At 45.8% G+C, this 15452-nt stretch overlaps 1 protein-coding gene across 3 annotated transcripts in view; it reads right to left on the bottom strand.

Moving 5' to 3' along the window:
• LOC119163019 (nuclear respiratory factor 1) overlaps positions 1-15452 on the bottom strand; it is a 188969-nt gene that overhangs the window by 110789 nt on the left and 62728 nt on the right. For all 3 annotated transcript variants that reach the window (XM_075882690.1, XM_037414910.2, XM_037414911.2), the window contains exons 3-4: positions 11437-11551; positions 5989-6085 (exon numbers count right to left, since the gene is read on the bottom strand). In XM_075882690.1, coding sequence (XP_075738805.1) covers positions 5989-6085; positions 11437-11551 — 212 coding nt within the window. The remainder of the gene's footprint in view (positions 1-5988; positions 6086-11436; positions 11552-15452) is intronic.

The raw sequence follows: 15452 nt of genomic DNA, 5'->3' as shown, positions 1-15452 counted from the left end.
ATAAAGCTTTTTCCATTCATCCAATGCGCAAGAAGGTGCCAGGTGTCTACTTGCAGGACAAAAGTGGATGAATGTAGAAGGTTCACTTATTGCGCAGGAGAAAAAAAGAAGCTTTAATTTTGATGACTGAAGTTGCGGGTGTGTTTATTATCCGAGTGCATTCATTATATGGGTGTGTTCATTACGCGAGTAAATAAGATATGCGATGATAACCATCATAGCTGCCAAATGAAGCACAGTGTCTGCTATATCCCTTGCAGCACCTGTGTGGTATATATATATATATGACATAGCTCCGTCTTGTGGCAAGACCTACATCAGGCAAACTGGGCACTGCATAGATGAGCAACTTAGCGAACCTGCGCAAAAGGTAAACAACACTGTTGACAAAGAAGCACATCTTTTTGCTCACCTTGCCTCCTGCTGCTGTCCTCTGCGACTTTGCGAGACGATGATTCTGGGTAGAAGCTACAATGAGCCCGCACAGCTTGATTTGGAAACACAGCATATCAAGAAAAAGTGAGCTGATTGTATTTTAGTCTACTTCTTGTACCGTAACAAATATGAATTTCTGCATGTGCATCTTCGTTTTAAGCCTGTTTTTACGTGTGCAATATGTCTTGTTGCACATGTGCCTACAAGGTCTGAGGTTGTAGCATTTATATGTGCTGTTGCAAGAACAATAAGGTTTATTACATTGGAAGAACAATTGAAGTTCATTACTTTTCAATCTTGCTTTAAAGGAAGCAGACACAAATTTTTATAGTAGCAGGATTTGACTTTAAGTAGAATGCAAGTGGTAACCTGTAAAACATGTTACATTTTAAAATTTGCTATTCTTACAGTATAAGAGCCTAAAAAAAAAAGAGGAATAGATGTGAGAACAATATGTTCATTTAACCTTAAAGCGGAACTCTAAGGCAGTATTTTTCCTAGAGAGGTGTACTCATAGCATTGCACCTCTTACCTGCAGTGAAGCCATCCTTACAGAAACTTACAACTAATGTACATTTTTTTCTCCATTTCCAGTGATGCCACCGAGATCTGATTCGGAGTGACTTTTCGAGCAGCAAAATTTTCATTTTGGAGCACTTCGGAGAAGCAAAAGTTTCTATTTTAGAGCACATTGGACCAGAAGAAATTTTATCTTGGAACACTTTGGAGCAGCAAAATTTTCTGTTTTGGAGTACTTTGGAGCGGTAAACTTTTCCACTTTGGAGCAATCATGCGCAGCTAACTTCACATCCTGGAGGAGAAGCAAGTTGCATTTACATTCAAGGGCATGAATAATTATTTTGGGGCTCCTGCCTCCAGTGAAGAGTTGGAAATATTTTCATTCATTTCAAATCTCATGAAGCCAGTCATCTTAGGAGCCCTCCCTATTTTAGTTAATGCAAAATTAATGACATCTTTATGTTGGCCATTCTGAAAAAAAACTTGTTTAATGATTATTTTCATTGCAAGTAAACATGATTCCAGTTGAATAAAATTGTACTTCATGAAATAACATTCTATACACCTTGTAGGGGAGCATGTGCGCCCAGCCTCCTTTTTTCTCTTTTACAGCAGCGCGAAAGCCTAGTTGCGGGGACATGACTGTCCCTTTTAGAGTCAATAAAGCCTCTTGCGAAGGGATGAAACACCCGCACGGTCGGCGCTCGCGATTCCCTCTTTCCCAGCGCTCAGAACGAGTTTCACTACCTCAGCGAAGGAACAAACCTTCGTCAGGAAGAGGGAAACCGAGTCAGTGAACAAAACTAGCATGCGAATGGCCGCGCGAGCTCTCTGACACCGGCCTAGGAAGAAGGAGGTTGAACCCGCAATCCCCCTGTGAGCCGAGGACGACAACGACCAAGGCGTAAGCGTCTACCCTTGTTTTTTGTAGTATCTCTTTGCGACACTCACACGCTATTGCTAATGCATAGCAATAAAGTGTTGCTTTTTTACCTAGCCTGTTGCCTTATTCGCCCGAACCAGTGTAGCTGCGATGAGACGAGCTACGGATAGGGGACATTAATTGTGCACGGTACGAATGTGTGCAGCTAGAACATTAGCTATAGGCTTCTCATCAGCCGTACATAGGATGAACGCCCTACAACCAATTTGGTTATCAGTATATATGGTAGACAATTGCTGTGACGTACAATACTAGAGACACACACAGTCGCACCCGCATTTGCCTTAGACGACTCCAAGGTAAAAAAAGGTTCTTTTTCTTCACAACCGATTATACTGCTAGGCTTAACGTGACGTCAATTAGCTATTCTCATAAAGCCGACCTCCTCCGGCACTCATCTCTCTGTGCTGTAACTACACGATTCACAAACTTCGTTTTCCATTTGCAGCGATGTTTTATGTGGCTAGGGCATTCTGTCTATACTCTGAAATCCCCCCGTAGTGTTCTAGAAAGCAGTGCATAAAGAAAAAAGTACCTCACAGGTACCTTAAGCATACGCCTAAGATGACCAGAAGGCGAGAGCCATTTTCTTTTAATTGGACATTCTCGACCGGTCTTTGCCATCGCCAGAGGCATAGGTAAAATGTTTTTATATTATTTTGGGGGAAGGGGAGAAGTGCACCTCGATCTGAGGGGAGGGGGGGTAATATTGAGATATATATATGGCATGGGCAAAAAATATTTCGGGGGGGGGGGGGGGGGGCGATAGGCACGTTACAGTACCCTCCTCCCACCTGCCTATGCCACTGGCCTTCGCCGTCCCAATATCCTAATCAATAACATCCCCTCACGCATCGTGTGTTTTACAAGCGGGCAAAAGCATGCGAGCAGGGGTAATGAAGGCAGCTAAAGCAGAGGTAAAAGAAGTCACAGTTTCGCCGCAAGGGCGAAGTAATGAATGCGATGGCAACAGCTTGGAAACTAATGTTGAGAACGGCAAGAAGATGGAAATGTGAAGTGCGCTGCTTGCACACAGATGACGCACGAAAAAACATACACAGGAGGAGAGCGAACTAACAACGCTTACCACTCAACACAAAACAAAAACGAAGCACGAAACACAGTCACGAGTACAGATAAGCTCCAATTAACAAGTGTCCCAGTTGTTATACTTCACTCTGTCTGAAAAGCGCGCTCTTTTCACAAACAGGGCCTGTGCAGCCAGCAAAGCGACCTTTGTGTTGGGTCCGGCAACTAACCAACTAACGCAATTGTCCCGATGAAAGCCGAGATACACGATTCTTCCTACCGAAGAATAGGCATGCGTGCACAAAGCATCTACCCCCCCCCCCCCCATTCGTGGGGCAAGGTATGCGTGGGAGATAAGCGCGTGTCGGCGCATCGTGACGAGCTGGGAGCCGAGCGCAGGCGTCTTTTTTTTTATTTCTCGAGTTTTCATATATATAAATACGTATACATATACGATGAATGACAGCAGAAAACAAGCCGAGACTGTCCATATAATTGCCATCGCAATAAAAGAGCCGACCTACCTTCTTTGCATAGAGTGCATATGCGATAGCATCACCCTGTGTGCCAGGCCTGCCATCGATTGTTACTAAAGCAGAGAGGAACCCGCCACCCATCTTCAAAAAGCAGAAAGGAACTAGGAATGAAGGGGGGGGGGGGAGTTGTTGTGAACTTAGGGTGAGATCACTGGCACTCACGCTAATTCGGCAGGCATTAAAGATGGCTGTTATACCCTTCTATCTTCTACTCTCAATGCAAACAGACTTTTGTATAACATTCATTGCTAAGAGCCTGAGTGAAACTAAAACAAATAGTATCTTTTGGACACGACGGCGCGTAACTTAGATGAACGGTGGCTAAAGGGACAATGATCACTCTGATGGCTGAAGCGGTAGCACTGTCAGATATTTAGACGAGAAGCACAGGTTATAGTAGCACAAAAAGTTTAGGAGCATGTCTCATTGGGCCTCGAGATAGCGCGCTCGTGAATGCGCCCTTCAAGCGACGCAGCTTCAGCCCTATCCCCCTCCCACTGCTGTCCCCCCCCACCCCAAAGTAGAAGCAATGAATGCGATAACGTGATGCTAAATTTTTTAACCGTCAAATCGATCTTGGAGAGCAAAAGGCGGACGTGTAACAAGTGGTAGCCGCTCCACCTTGGGCTTTCCTACCTCAGAGCCGGCAGTGATAGTCTCCTTATTGAAAGCAGCACGTATTAAAACTGTACTCCAACTGCTCCGATTAAGAATCATGCTTTTAATAATAAGAAGACATTAAAAAAAAAGCATGCGAAAATTTTGAATATGGACCCTAATAATCTCAAGTTCAGAATGGCAGAGTGTTTTAGGAGCTTTTACCGCAACAGCGTTTACAAACATGAATGTGCTGGTGGAAGAAATTATCAGAGTACCCTCAGTGCCAAAAAGCATTACAGAGGGGGAGAGGGGGTTACACAATACATAGTTGATAATGAATACACATTTACAGGTTTTGTTGATAACAATGTATCGAGCATTGGGCTCCACACTCAAGAGTTTATGATGGCAGCAAAATTAAAGGGCACGTAACATCATTACAAGGAGTAGAAGGCAGAGTTAGAGGTGACGATGGCAACATCATTAGTAAAATGATTACATTGCAAAATTGTGTGGGGAAAAAATGTGTTCCTAAACGACTTAGTTCGGCACTTGTATTCTGTAACTTTGTTAGAAGGGTCAAGTCGTGTTGAGATGTAATGCAGTCGAAATATGCACTTATCTCTATCTATACCTGTTTTGGAATGAAAAATGTCTAAACAATTTTAATCTCAACTTTTTCCTCAACATTTCCATAGTTTCCCCACCTAAACTTTCTCCTGCAAGGGGCATGTTGAATTGCCATCTATAATTATTGAGAGCAACCCTTATGGATAAATTTTGTACCTTTTCTATGCCTTGATGTCTCGTTTTAACCACGGATCCCAAGTTGAACAAGCATACTCGATTATAGGCCCGACGTTCATTTGATACAGTAGTTGCTTTGTTTCTACCAGGAAGTGTTTTGCATTCCTACACAAGAAGCCCAACACTTCACAGGCTTTATACTGTTATATATCGAATATGAATGAAGATTCATGAATAAGGTATATTAAACGAAAGGTGTCAACGCGTTTCCACCGCGCATGTGTTCTTCTGTGAGCGCAAAGCACGGGAAATTAGAAAGCGATATCAAAAAGTCCACCGACAAATCATCGCCAGTTTCATGCACTGATTGGACTAGATGTCACGAGCCCCTGCGGAGAGCGTGCTTCACCATTAGGCGAACTTGCACAACCGAAGTTGCGTCCGCACCATACATAGCATCGTGAATTACTTAGGACGCACGCGCGACCGCTGTTAATTCAGCAGAATAATTTTAGGGACGCGATTGTGACTTTAGTGGCCCGAGAAAAAGATCCACAGGTTTTGACGAGCCAGCGTGGCTACTGCCGGTGATAGACGCTCCCAAATCCGACTTTGGAGCAGTTTGGTGCAATTTTCGTTGATATTATCAGGATGGTGCAGTAAATCTGATTTGGCACACTTTGACGCAGTTGGCGCAGCAGTGGAACCACTGAATTTCGAATGCTTCAAAATGTCAAATTTGAATTTCCATCAAAGCAAACTTGAATATGTAACCATTCATTAAAATATTTGAAGTGCTTGAACATTTTCACAGTTCACTGTGAATGCTAAAAGCATTGTGCATTGTTCAGCATCTACTGTCCTACTTTGCACACTTTTTCTTTCCACTATTCAGAGCCATTCCACTATTCAAAGCACCAAAAACCGTTTGGGAGCAGTTTTGGCAAAATGCATTTTGGAGCAGGATGGTGCAAATGGTGCAGCACTTCAACCCGTGTCTCCTGCTATCGACTAATCGATAGCAGGAGACTGTTCTCGTTATCAGAATACAGTGTGTGCCTTGCATATTCATTAACTGGGCAGAAGTTCGCCCAAATAAAACGTCCTGCCTTCTTCACCGTCACTACCACATGACAATATATTATGCATCAGAACGCAGCCAAAGAAGATGAAACGCACCTTAAAATGGTTCTGGGGCTTGCCAGGTGTAACTGCCAAAACCACAGCTTGTTGTCCAACACGTGTCGTGTACTCATCAATGGTTGCCTTCAGCTTCCTGCAGCGACAATACACATGCAAACACTCACTGGCACAACAATAGCAAGGAGAGTACCACTTTGCTTCACATATGTTGACGACAGGAAACAAATGCATGAGCAGTGCTGCACTTGTCAGAAGGCACTGAGGACTAATATGGTGATGTAAAGAAGCAAATGATTGGAGGCAATGCAAAGCATTAGGGGCAAACAAGTATATAAGTTGGCGCGAATAGGCCGCATGCATGCTTCCGAGAATGCGTCGACTGTGTCTATAATTTTGTCACTTGATGACGACTTACCTTGACATTCGAGCGAAGGCTACGGAGGCCGGCTTCCACACTTTTGTGTCGCTTTGTAAGTACATACTCCGGCAGCTTGCAGCTGATTTTGGTTTTCCTCGCTAATGTGTTTAGAAAATTATCTACATCAAAACAGTGAATAATAGTGACATTTTGATTGTTCCATGTCCATTTTAGCGGCATGTTATGAGTATATGTCATTTAGAGAACAAAACAGTGCATTTGCAGCCGCACGTAATCACTACGCCATAAATGTCACGTTTATTTGGAAGAAGGTCATATTGAAAAGGTAGTGCTTCTTAAGAAATAGAAGTAAAAGGAAACATTCTTGCCAAGTGAACAATAACTGTATATTACCCATGACTACTTTCCATGGCTGTATAATTAAGTAAAGCACCATTTCAATCAGAAAGAAAAAAAATGAGAAAATCGCCAGTAAACTGAAGTACTATTTTTTGGGAGAGATGTAGGCACGCGCTTTGGTTCTGTAGCGCTCACAGTGCTGTCACGAGAAGTTGTCGCAGAGTTAGTGGCGCTGGTTTTTTCCAGGGGTTTCCCCAGAAAACGAAATTACTGTAAGATCTCGTTAAATTGTATTTCATAGGACTAGAAAAGAATGTCCAAATCAACCGAATTTTGAATTATAGAGAGTTTTATGAAAACAATAAACCTTGTATTTTACGTCAAGAACATTTATTTTCTTGATGAACATGAAAATACAGTTAAGCCTGCCTATAACAAACCTCCACACAATGAATTTTTCAATATTATCATGTTTTTTTTCATTTCTCGCCATTACTCCATCACTGAACCCAAACACGTGCATTTGCGACCTCTGTATGAGAATGTGGCAGTGGGAGACATCCTTGATATAATGAAGTTGCACTACTGACAACCGAGGAATTTCACCCATTATTTTAGGAGCGAAGCTCCTTAAAGGGGCCCTAAAACACTTTTCGTAGCATGGTCAGAAAACTCTGCCGATCGGTAGTAGAGTCTTCCGACAACACGTGAGCCAAATATTATAGCAAAGCATGTGGCCTGGAATTCACAATAAATTATCATAGTCAGCTAGAAATTGCTTTCTCTTCTCTCGTCAAATCACGCAATATGCCCGAAAACCACATGTAGTAAGCCCATCTATAAGCCATTGGCTAATTTGAACATGGCGCTCGCTCGTTACAGAGATCGGCACGGGTGGCTGCTACTTATCCACGTGTACGCGCGCAATCACACTGAAAAAGCCACACATTCGAAGAAAAAAAAAAGTGCTTAAGGTCACGAGGCATGTGTGACGTTTTTCTGTGGCCCTACCATTCCTCTCTGCTTAGCTTTCAGCGCTTTCGTCGGGACGGGAGAAGGGAGAATACAATTGCAGCACGCGAAACACCTTTGTATCTCCCCTCGCACTGGACGGATTCTTGAAATTTTTCTGGCGTTGAATTCATAAGGCAATAAGCTCTTCCAGTGAATTCATTCCATGGTTACTTGAAAAAGTGTTTCAGCCATCTCCCATCTCGCATCCCATGTGGCACGTACCCGCTCTAGAGCGGGTACTGCCACAGGGGATGCGAGATGGGAGATGGCAGTACTTGAAGTGTTCACTGGATGGATGCACGGATGGACGCATGGATAGACGGACGGACATGTAACGGACGGACAGAGACGGACTGTTCAACAGACACGCAGAGCGGGTATGTGCCACAAGGGATGCGAGATGGCGGTACTTTGAGTGTTCACTAAAACAACGCATGGACGGACGGATAGACAGACTAGAAGACAGACTGCCAGATGGACGGATGATGCGCCGAGGGATGGACACATGGACAGGCGGACAGACGCATAGATGGACGCACGGATGGTCGCACAAATAGACGGAAGCAAGAACAAATGGCCGGCCTTACAGACGCTTCACCCCACTCATCATCATTTCCTCCATAGATATGCTGTGATTTTTTTTTTTTTTTCACTTTAGTACGAGTATGCATCTTCTGCGGTTGTCGCGCCGACGACAATTCGCAAACCAGCGGCATCGCACACGACCCATTCCTGGTGACTGCAAGACGAGAGTGAGCACTCGCTAGTGCATGAGGGTAGTGGCGCGATTTTCATTTCCTGCGGGCGTATGTACAGAATACCCCCATTCGTCTACTTTCAAACTGATTGATTTGTCGGGTTTAACATTCCAAAGCCAGCATTTGACTATGAGTGACACCGTAGTGGAGGGCTCCGAAAATTTCGACCACCCGGGGTTTTTTTAACGTGCATACAAATCTTAGCACATGGGCCCAAAGCATTTTCGCCTCCATTGAAAATCTAGCAGCCGTAGCCGGGATTCGATCCCGTGACCTGCAGGTCAGTAGCCGAGTGCCTTAGCCACTAGACCACCATGGCCGGGCCCCTCCTTTCAAACTGAAAACAAAAGAAAGATAATAACTTTCGATTGCAGTGGAAATTCTATGTTGTACATTTCAACGTCGTACGCATATGTGTGGTTTCACTGGGTGCGCATGGAGTGGCTCCGGACGACATTCAATACTGCAATTCTCTTTATGCGAGCAACCATGTTGTCACTACCAAGAAGATGTCAGATTAGGCGCTATTGCTGATACCACGGTGACAATGACGGGTCTTCGAAGGCCTACTAGTCACGCGCTTAGCCATTCTGCGTCGCAGGTTCCCTAGACCATGGCCTTCACTTTCAGCTCGGAGAAGGCAACAGCGTGTCTTTGAAGCCTATCTCAAAAGCCGTGCAGCGTTGTATTAATGAGCTATAAACGTTCAGTATTGATCGTTCCTTACAAACGAACAATGCCGCATTTACTCCTGTTCTCCTCGCACAATTCTCACATATCGGCCAACAAAAATAAGACTTTTTGTTCCTACGATATCATATTTACTTGAATAACCCTCACTTTTTTTTTTTTTGCAATTGGGGTACAGGGAACATGCGAAAATTGAGCGGGAAGAACAAAAAATAAAACAAAGCTGGTGAAAATATAGATTCTAACGCCAGCAACTGACTACAAGCTCTGGAATGTACTAATCAAGACCGACCTTAACAGTGAAACAACAGGTTCAACACAAAGCAAAATTTATTTGCATACACTACAACCACTAGCAAATAGTATCTAAAGGGTCTTCACAAGAAGGAACATGGCGTAATCAAGAAAAGCTGCTTCAACTTGTGCCAACTTTCCCCTGGAGAAAATTGTCCTACACTACAGAACCCCTCCGCAGCTCCTTGCCGAACGCTACTTTTTTCCCTCGAATGGCTGACGACGCCCTGTGCAACTAAACACACTTTCCACTGCTCATCGTCTGCAGAGCACTGCCCTAACATAATGTCTCAATAGGAGCCTTACTGACATGCTCTCCATGTAGGTTTGTACTGACCACTGCAACTTGGACACTACGTTCATTACTGTGTCACATTTGCCTAAAATTGCTCTCACAGTGTTGCTGGGTACTCTCTAGTTTTGCTTTTTGTTTGTTTTGCCTCATACCTACAGTACGTGTCAACACAATTCCATTAACCAGACAATGCTACCCATTGGAGTAGGCTCGAAAAGCAATAGCAAAGGCTTGCGAAGTTGCCTAATGACGACTAGAAAACTAGCAAGACAATCAGAGGTACATATGAGGACTTCATAAGCTGGGCCCCATGTTATCAGCTGTTGTAGTCATTACACTTAGAGTGACCAGGAAGCGATCTGGATTTGGTCACATATGATTGTTTCCCAAAATACATAATCAAGAAGCTACACATTGTCTTAAAGGCTGGTGCACACCGGTGACTAGCAGCGGTCGCGTGACCATTTGCGACTGGCGACCAAAAAGTGACTGATGTTCACACCGGCAGGGGCTGCATGCGAGCGACCGGAAGTCTCAAAAGCGGAGAGTCACGTCCGGATCTCGTTATCAGCGAGAGCTCTAGAGACCGGCGCTGATCAGCTAAGCACCGCCAACTGAGTGAGCGGAGCAAACCGGGCGTGCTGCATTTATTGTTTTCGTCCGTTCTCGCACAGCGTTCCCAACAGCGTCAAGTTCAATTCAAGCGAAGAACAAGACATTGTCATGGCGCTGATGCCCTGTGCCATGGTGTCAGCGCTGGCATCACAAATGCCTCCGAAGAAAAAAAAACTGGTAGTGGGTGTGACCGTCCTTTGGATCGCGGGAGTTGGCCGGTCATGCAAGCCGCCTGCCTCCCGAGCTGCGCTGAGACAACAAGGAGTATTCCGAGAGTCGTACGTATTCAGAAACGGTCCTTGAATTTAAATTGACTTGCCACAGCCTACAATACAGCACAAACATGTTCCAAACGCGCTGCATTGAAAGCGGTGAAATAAAGTTCAAGACAATAAAACGGTTCTGAATACGGGGAAGAGATAGTGCACAATTCATTTTCTCTTTACTTTGACGGTGTTTACCTTTTTGCGAATACCGCCACGTAAATTTGACACTTTGCTCGAGCTGCTGCGCTCCGCCATCTCCAAGCCAACTATTTCGTGGTGGCCATGGTGCCATGGACCCAGAGGAACGCACTCGTTTGTATCTGGCGGCAGGAAGCCAGCGCAATGAAAAAGCAAAAGAACAAAAATTGAGCATCGCTGATAGGTTCAAGCAGCTTTGCGACTGCAGTCGTGCGACTGAAAAATCAGTCAGGTAGTGACTAGCCAAAGCAGCCGCTTTGCGACCGTTTGCTACCGTTCGCGACTGTTTGCGACCAGTCGCAAATGGTCGTACGACCACTGCTAGTCGCCGGTGTGCACCAGCCTTTATAATAACCTATTGTTTAGGCTTAGAAGTGTGAACTGTTGGGGTGTTGGTAAAAGATGTTTTCGCTTTAAAGGATGAAAAACACAACATAACACACTGGTGAAAACCAAAGTTTTCGTTTATGTGTTACATCGTCAGGTTGTCGATTTTTAAAGCCAATACATTGTTTGGCCTCCCAACTACACTGACGCAATTTCTTGTTTCAATTTGGATAGGCATGCAAATAAATAGACAGGCCCACAGATCACTGTCAGAGATGATGCGCAAGAAAGCTGGTCTGCTGCACTCACCTGAGAAGGCGGGTCTGCTGGCGCTTGCGAATGGAAGGGTTTGTTTCAAAGGTGTGCGGCCGCTTGCGTTTCTTTCCTGTGGCTATGGCTGCAGCTGCAGCTACCCCAATAGGACCTGGGAAAAGACCAGCCGTAGTGTAGTCGACCGCTAAGCACCCGGAAAAAAGCCATGGTGTTCGCCATAATTATGCCTCAACTGGCTGAAGATTCCTCTCTGGTCGCGTCAGGTTAAAGGGAAACAGTGAAGCTACTTGGGCTAGTTGATAGTATTGTATTTTTAAAAAGATACCCTCTTTTGTGTGCAAAATGTTTCGAGAAAAAAATTGAGAAAGGACAGAGTGCACACTTACTTGCCCATCTGAAACCCGCGATAACCAAATCCGGAGGGAGCGAAATTCTCACTTCAACTAGATATTTTCAGAGAACCAACAAACACCCACTGCAGTCAATGCATTTCGTAACTCAGGACTACAAAACATACTTTAACCGCCGTCTCTCATTAACAAAACTTTTGAAACGGGAGTGGTGCACAAGTAATTCACCCTCGTAACATTAACTGCATTCTGAAACTGCTCAAATGTCTTTGGAGTACACTTAAATTGCACAAAAATATGGCCACAACGTGCGTTTGAGCAGCTTAACCATCGTTAATTACAAAGCTGCTGCTGCTGCTGATGATAGTTTGCCGATCAGTACAGGTGACTGCTCAGCGTACGACCAAACCAAAAATGCATTTAATTAGCAGTAATAACCACATTTCAAAAAATAATCCCAAAGATCTGAAGCGACTTTGCAGTGGGCACGTGTAAACATTTTGAAGGTGCACTGAACAGGCTCCAACTGTTTTTTTTACACTCTCCAAACAAGATTGCAAATTCGTACTGTAGACGGCGGCGACCAGATCCCGCGCCAGTTTCCCGCGGCTAACCAGTCCTCCTTGTACACACACCACTAAGCTCATCGACTGGTTGTTTTCCCTACGAAATAGCACCTGCAGCCCTGCAGAAATGCAGTTTCAGCGGGCAAAACGAAAGCTTCCGATATAAAGAGGTGTCAAACTACTTTACTGCGAGAAAGAAAGTGATCCTCACTCTGTGTTTGCTGCCCGAGCCTCTGTGACATGTACTGATGTGAGAGAAGCCTCGGTCGGTCAACGGCTACGTGGATCACGTATCACAGATGTAGGGTTGCCACTGGTGGTTACTTCTCGTCAAATTGAATTTGAGAGGCTCCTGGCGAGCTGAAATTCTGAATGGCGACATGGCGAAATTTTGGCGACTTTCGAATGAGGTCTCGAAGGAGTTATGCATTCTATACTCAGTATCTTTGAAACGACTTAGCAACAACATATTGTTACGGGGAAGATTTATTCACCGAGAGCTGGTCTTGCTAACGGTTTAGAGAGCGCACAGTCATGCAGGCCAAGGGGGGAAGCTCGAGAGTCCAACCCACTACAACCACGTTGTCGTCTTCTTCATTTGGGTGCCAATTCAGCTGTGTCGGGACGACAGTTCCATACACGTATCATCACCCCGGCCCGTAAGGCACCATCTCGGTGCCTGTTAAATGAGCGAGTCGGTGTTGTAGGGCTTGAGACGAGAAAGGTGGACTACTTTCATTCTGGGTGCAGCAGCTGATGAGTTTGTGGTAGCGGCGATCTCGTAGGTCACAGGTGTGACCTGACGAATGACTCGGTAGGGTCCAGCGTATCGCGATAGTAGTTTCTCGCAGAGGCCAACACGTCGAGATGGGAGCCACAGGAGAACGAGAGATCCCGCAGAAAAAACGGCATCTCTATGTCGACGGTCCTAAAGGGACTTCTGTGCTGTCTGCGACGACGATAACCGAGCGCGCGCTACCGCGCGTGCCCGCGTGCCGTGAGGGCCCAAGTGATCGCATCGTGAGCGTACGAAGTGGAGGATGGGTGGTCTGATAAAAGCAGTATGTCGAAGGGCAGTAAGGGATGATGTCCGAAGAGTAGATAAAAAGGGGAGTAGCCCGCTGTTTCATGACGCGACGAGTTATAGGCGAAGGTTACAAACGGAAGAGCTATGTCCCAATCAGTGTGGTCGGTAGATACGTACATGGCAAGCATGTCTGTCAATGTGCCGTTTAGGCGCCCCGTAAGGCCTGAGGGTGGTAAGATGTGGTGAAATTGTGACGGGTAGCACAAATCGGAGTAGATGATCAACCACACGAGATAGAAAGTAGCGACCACGGTCTGTGAGCAGGTGAGACGGAGCGCCATGCTGGAGAATAATGTCGTACAGCAGGAAGTCGGCAACGTCGGTTGCGCAGCTTGTTGGTAGCGCTCGAGTGATTGCATACCGAGTGGCATAGTCTGTGGCCACTGCAATCTATTTATGTCTGTGGCCACTGCAATCTATTTATTTTTAGTTGTAGAAGTAAGAAAGGGACCTAGCAAGTCCAACCCCACTCGATAAAATGGCTCGGCTGGAACTTCAATAGGTTGAAGAAGACCGGCAGGTGAAGTCGTAGGCTTCTTTCGGCGCTGGCAGAGGTCGCATGATGCGACGTAACGGCGAACAGAGCGGCAGAGGCCCTTCCAGAATACTCGTCGTCGAATGCAGTCGTAAGTTCTGGAGACTCCTAGATGTCCAGAAGTTGGAGCGCCGTGATATTGTCGCAGAACATCCTTTCGCAGGTGATGCGGTACGACGAGTAAAAGTTCCGTGCCGTCGGGGTGTAAGTTGCGGCGGTACAAAACGTCTTGAAGTAGGTATCTGCTAAGAGAAGGGTCAGCATAACGCAATTGAAGGTGGTCAATGATGGTGAGCAGCGATGGATCTCGGCTCTGTTCGTCGTCCACCTTCAGAAAGTCAGTGATGGCTAAAACGCAGGCATCGGATTCCAATTCAGTGGAACTAGGTGGATCAACGGGGTGCCGGGATAAGCAGTCAGCATCACTGTGCAGCTTTCCAGATTTGTAAACAACCGAGAATGTGTACTCCTGTAATCGAAGTGCCCATCGGCCGAGTCTTCCTGTAGGGTCCTTAAGCGTCGACAGCCAGCAAAGCGCATGATGGTCCGTGATGACTGCGAACGGACGTCCGTATAAGTACGGACGGAATTTCGCAATAGCCCAAACGAGGGCTAAGCATTCCCGCTCAGTGATGGAATAATTTTGTTCCGCTTACGACAAAAGGTGGCGAGCGTAGGCTATCACACGGTTGGTGCCATTCTGTATCTGAACGAGTACAGCACCAATGCCATGGCCGCTTGCATCGGTGCGAAGCTCTGTTCGAGTCGCTGGATCAAAATGAGCCAACACAGGTGGTGATGTGAGGGCGGTAATTAGCGACGCGAAGGAATGTTCTTGGTCCCTTCCCCAAGAAAAGGCCACAATCTTTTTGAGGAGATCCGTGAGGGGCCTTGCAATATCCGCGAAGTTGAAGACAAAGCGGCAGAAGTATGAGCAGAGCCCAATAAAACTGCAAACTTCTTGTGTGGAACGCGGAACCGGGAATTCTCGGACTGCACGTACTTTGTCAGGGTCGGGTTGAACACCAGTGGCGTCAACAAGGTGGCCGAGTAGTTTAATCTGCCGGCGTCCAAATGAGCACTCTGACGAATTCAGTTGGAGACCAGTGGAACGAAGAACGTCAAAAATTGCCGAGAGACGAGACAAGTGGCTTTCGAAGGAGGGCGAGAAAACGATTACATCATTCAGAGAGCAAAGGTAGGTCGACCATTTGAAACCGCGAAGAAGAGAGTCCATTATACGCTCAAAAGTAGCCGGGGCATTGCACAACCCAAAAGGCATGACCTTGAATTGGTAAAGGCCGTCGGGTGTGATGAATGCTGTCTTCTCGCGGTCGTCAACCGAAATTTGCCAATATCCGCATCGAAGGTCGAGGGACAAAAAATAGTTGGCGCCGTGGAGGCAGTCGAGCGCATCATCCGGGGTAAAGGGGTAAACGTCCTTCTTGGTGATCCGATTCAGGTGGCGATAGTCGACACAAAAGTGCCAGGTGTTGTCCTTCTTTTTAACTAAG

Source organism: Rhipicephalus microplus, unplaced genomic scaffold, assembly GCF_043290135.1.
Source record: "Rhipicephalus microplus isolate Deutch F79 unplaced genomic scaffold, USDA_Rmic scaffold_13, whole genome shotgun sequence".
NCBI lineage: Eukaryota > Metazoa > Arthropoda > Arachnida > Ixodida > Ixodidae > Rhipicephalus > Rhipicephalus microplus.
The sequence above is the reverse complement of the archived record's forward strand: the minus strand, read 5'-3'. Positions and strand labels throughout refer to the sequence as shown.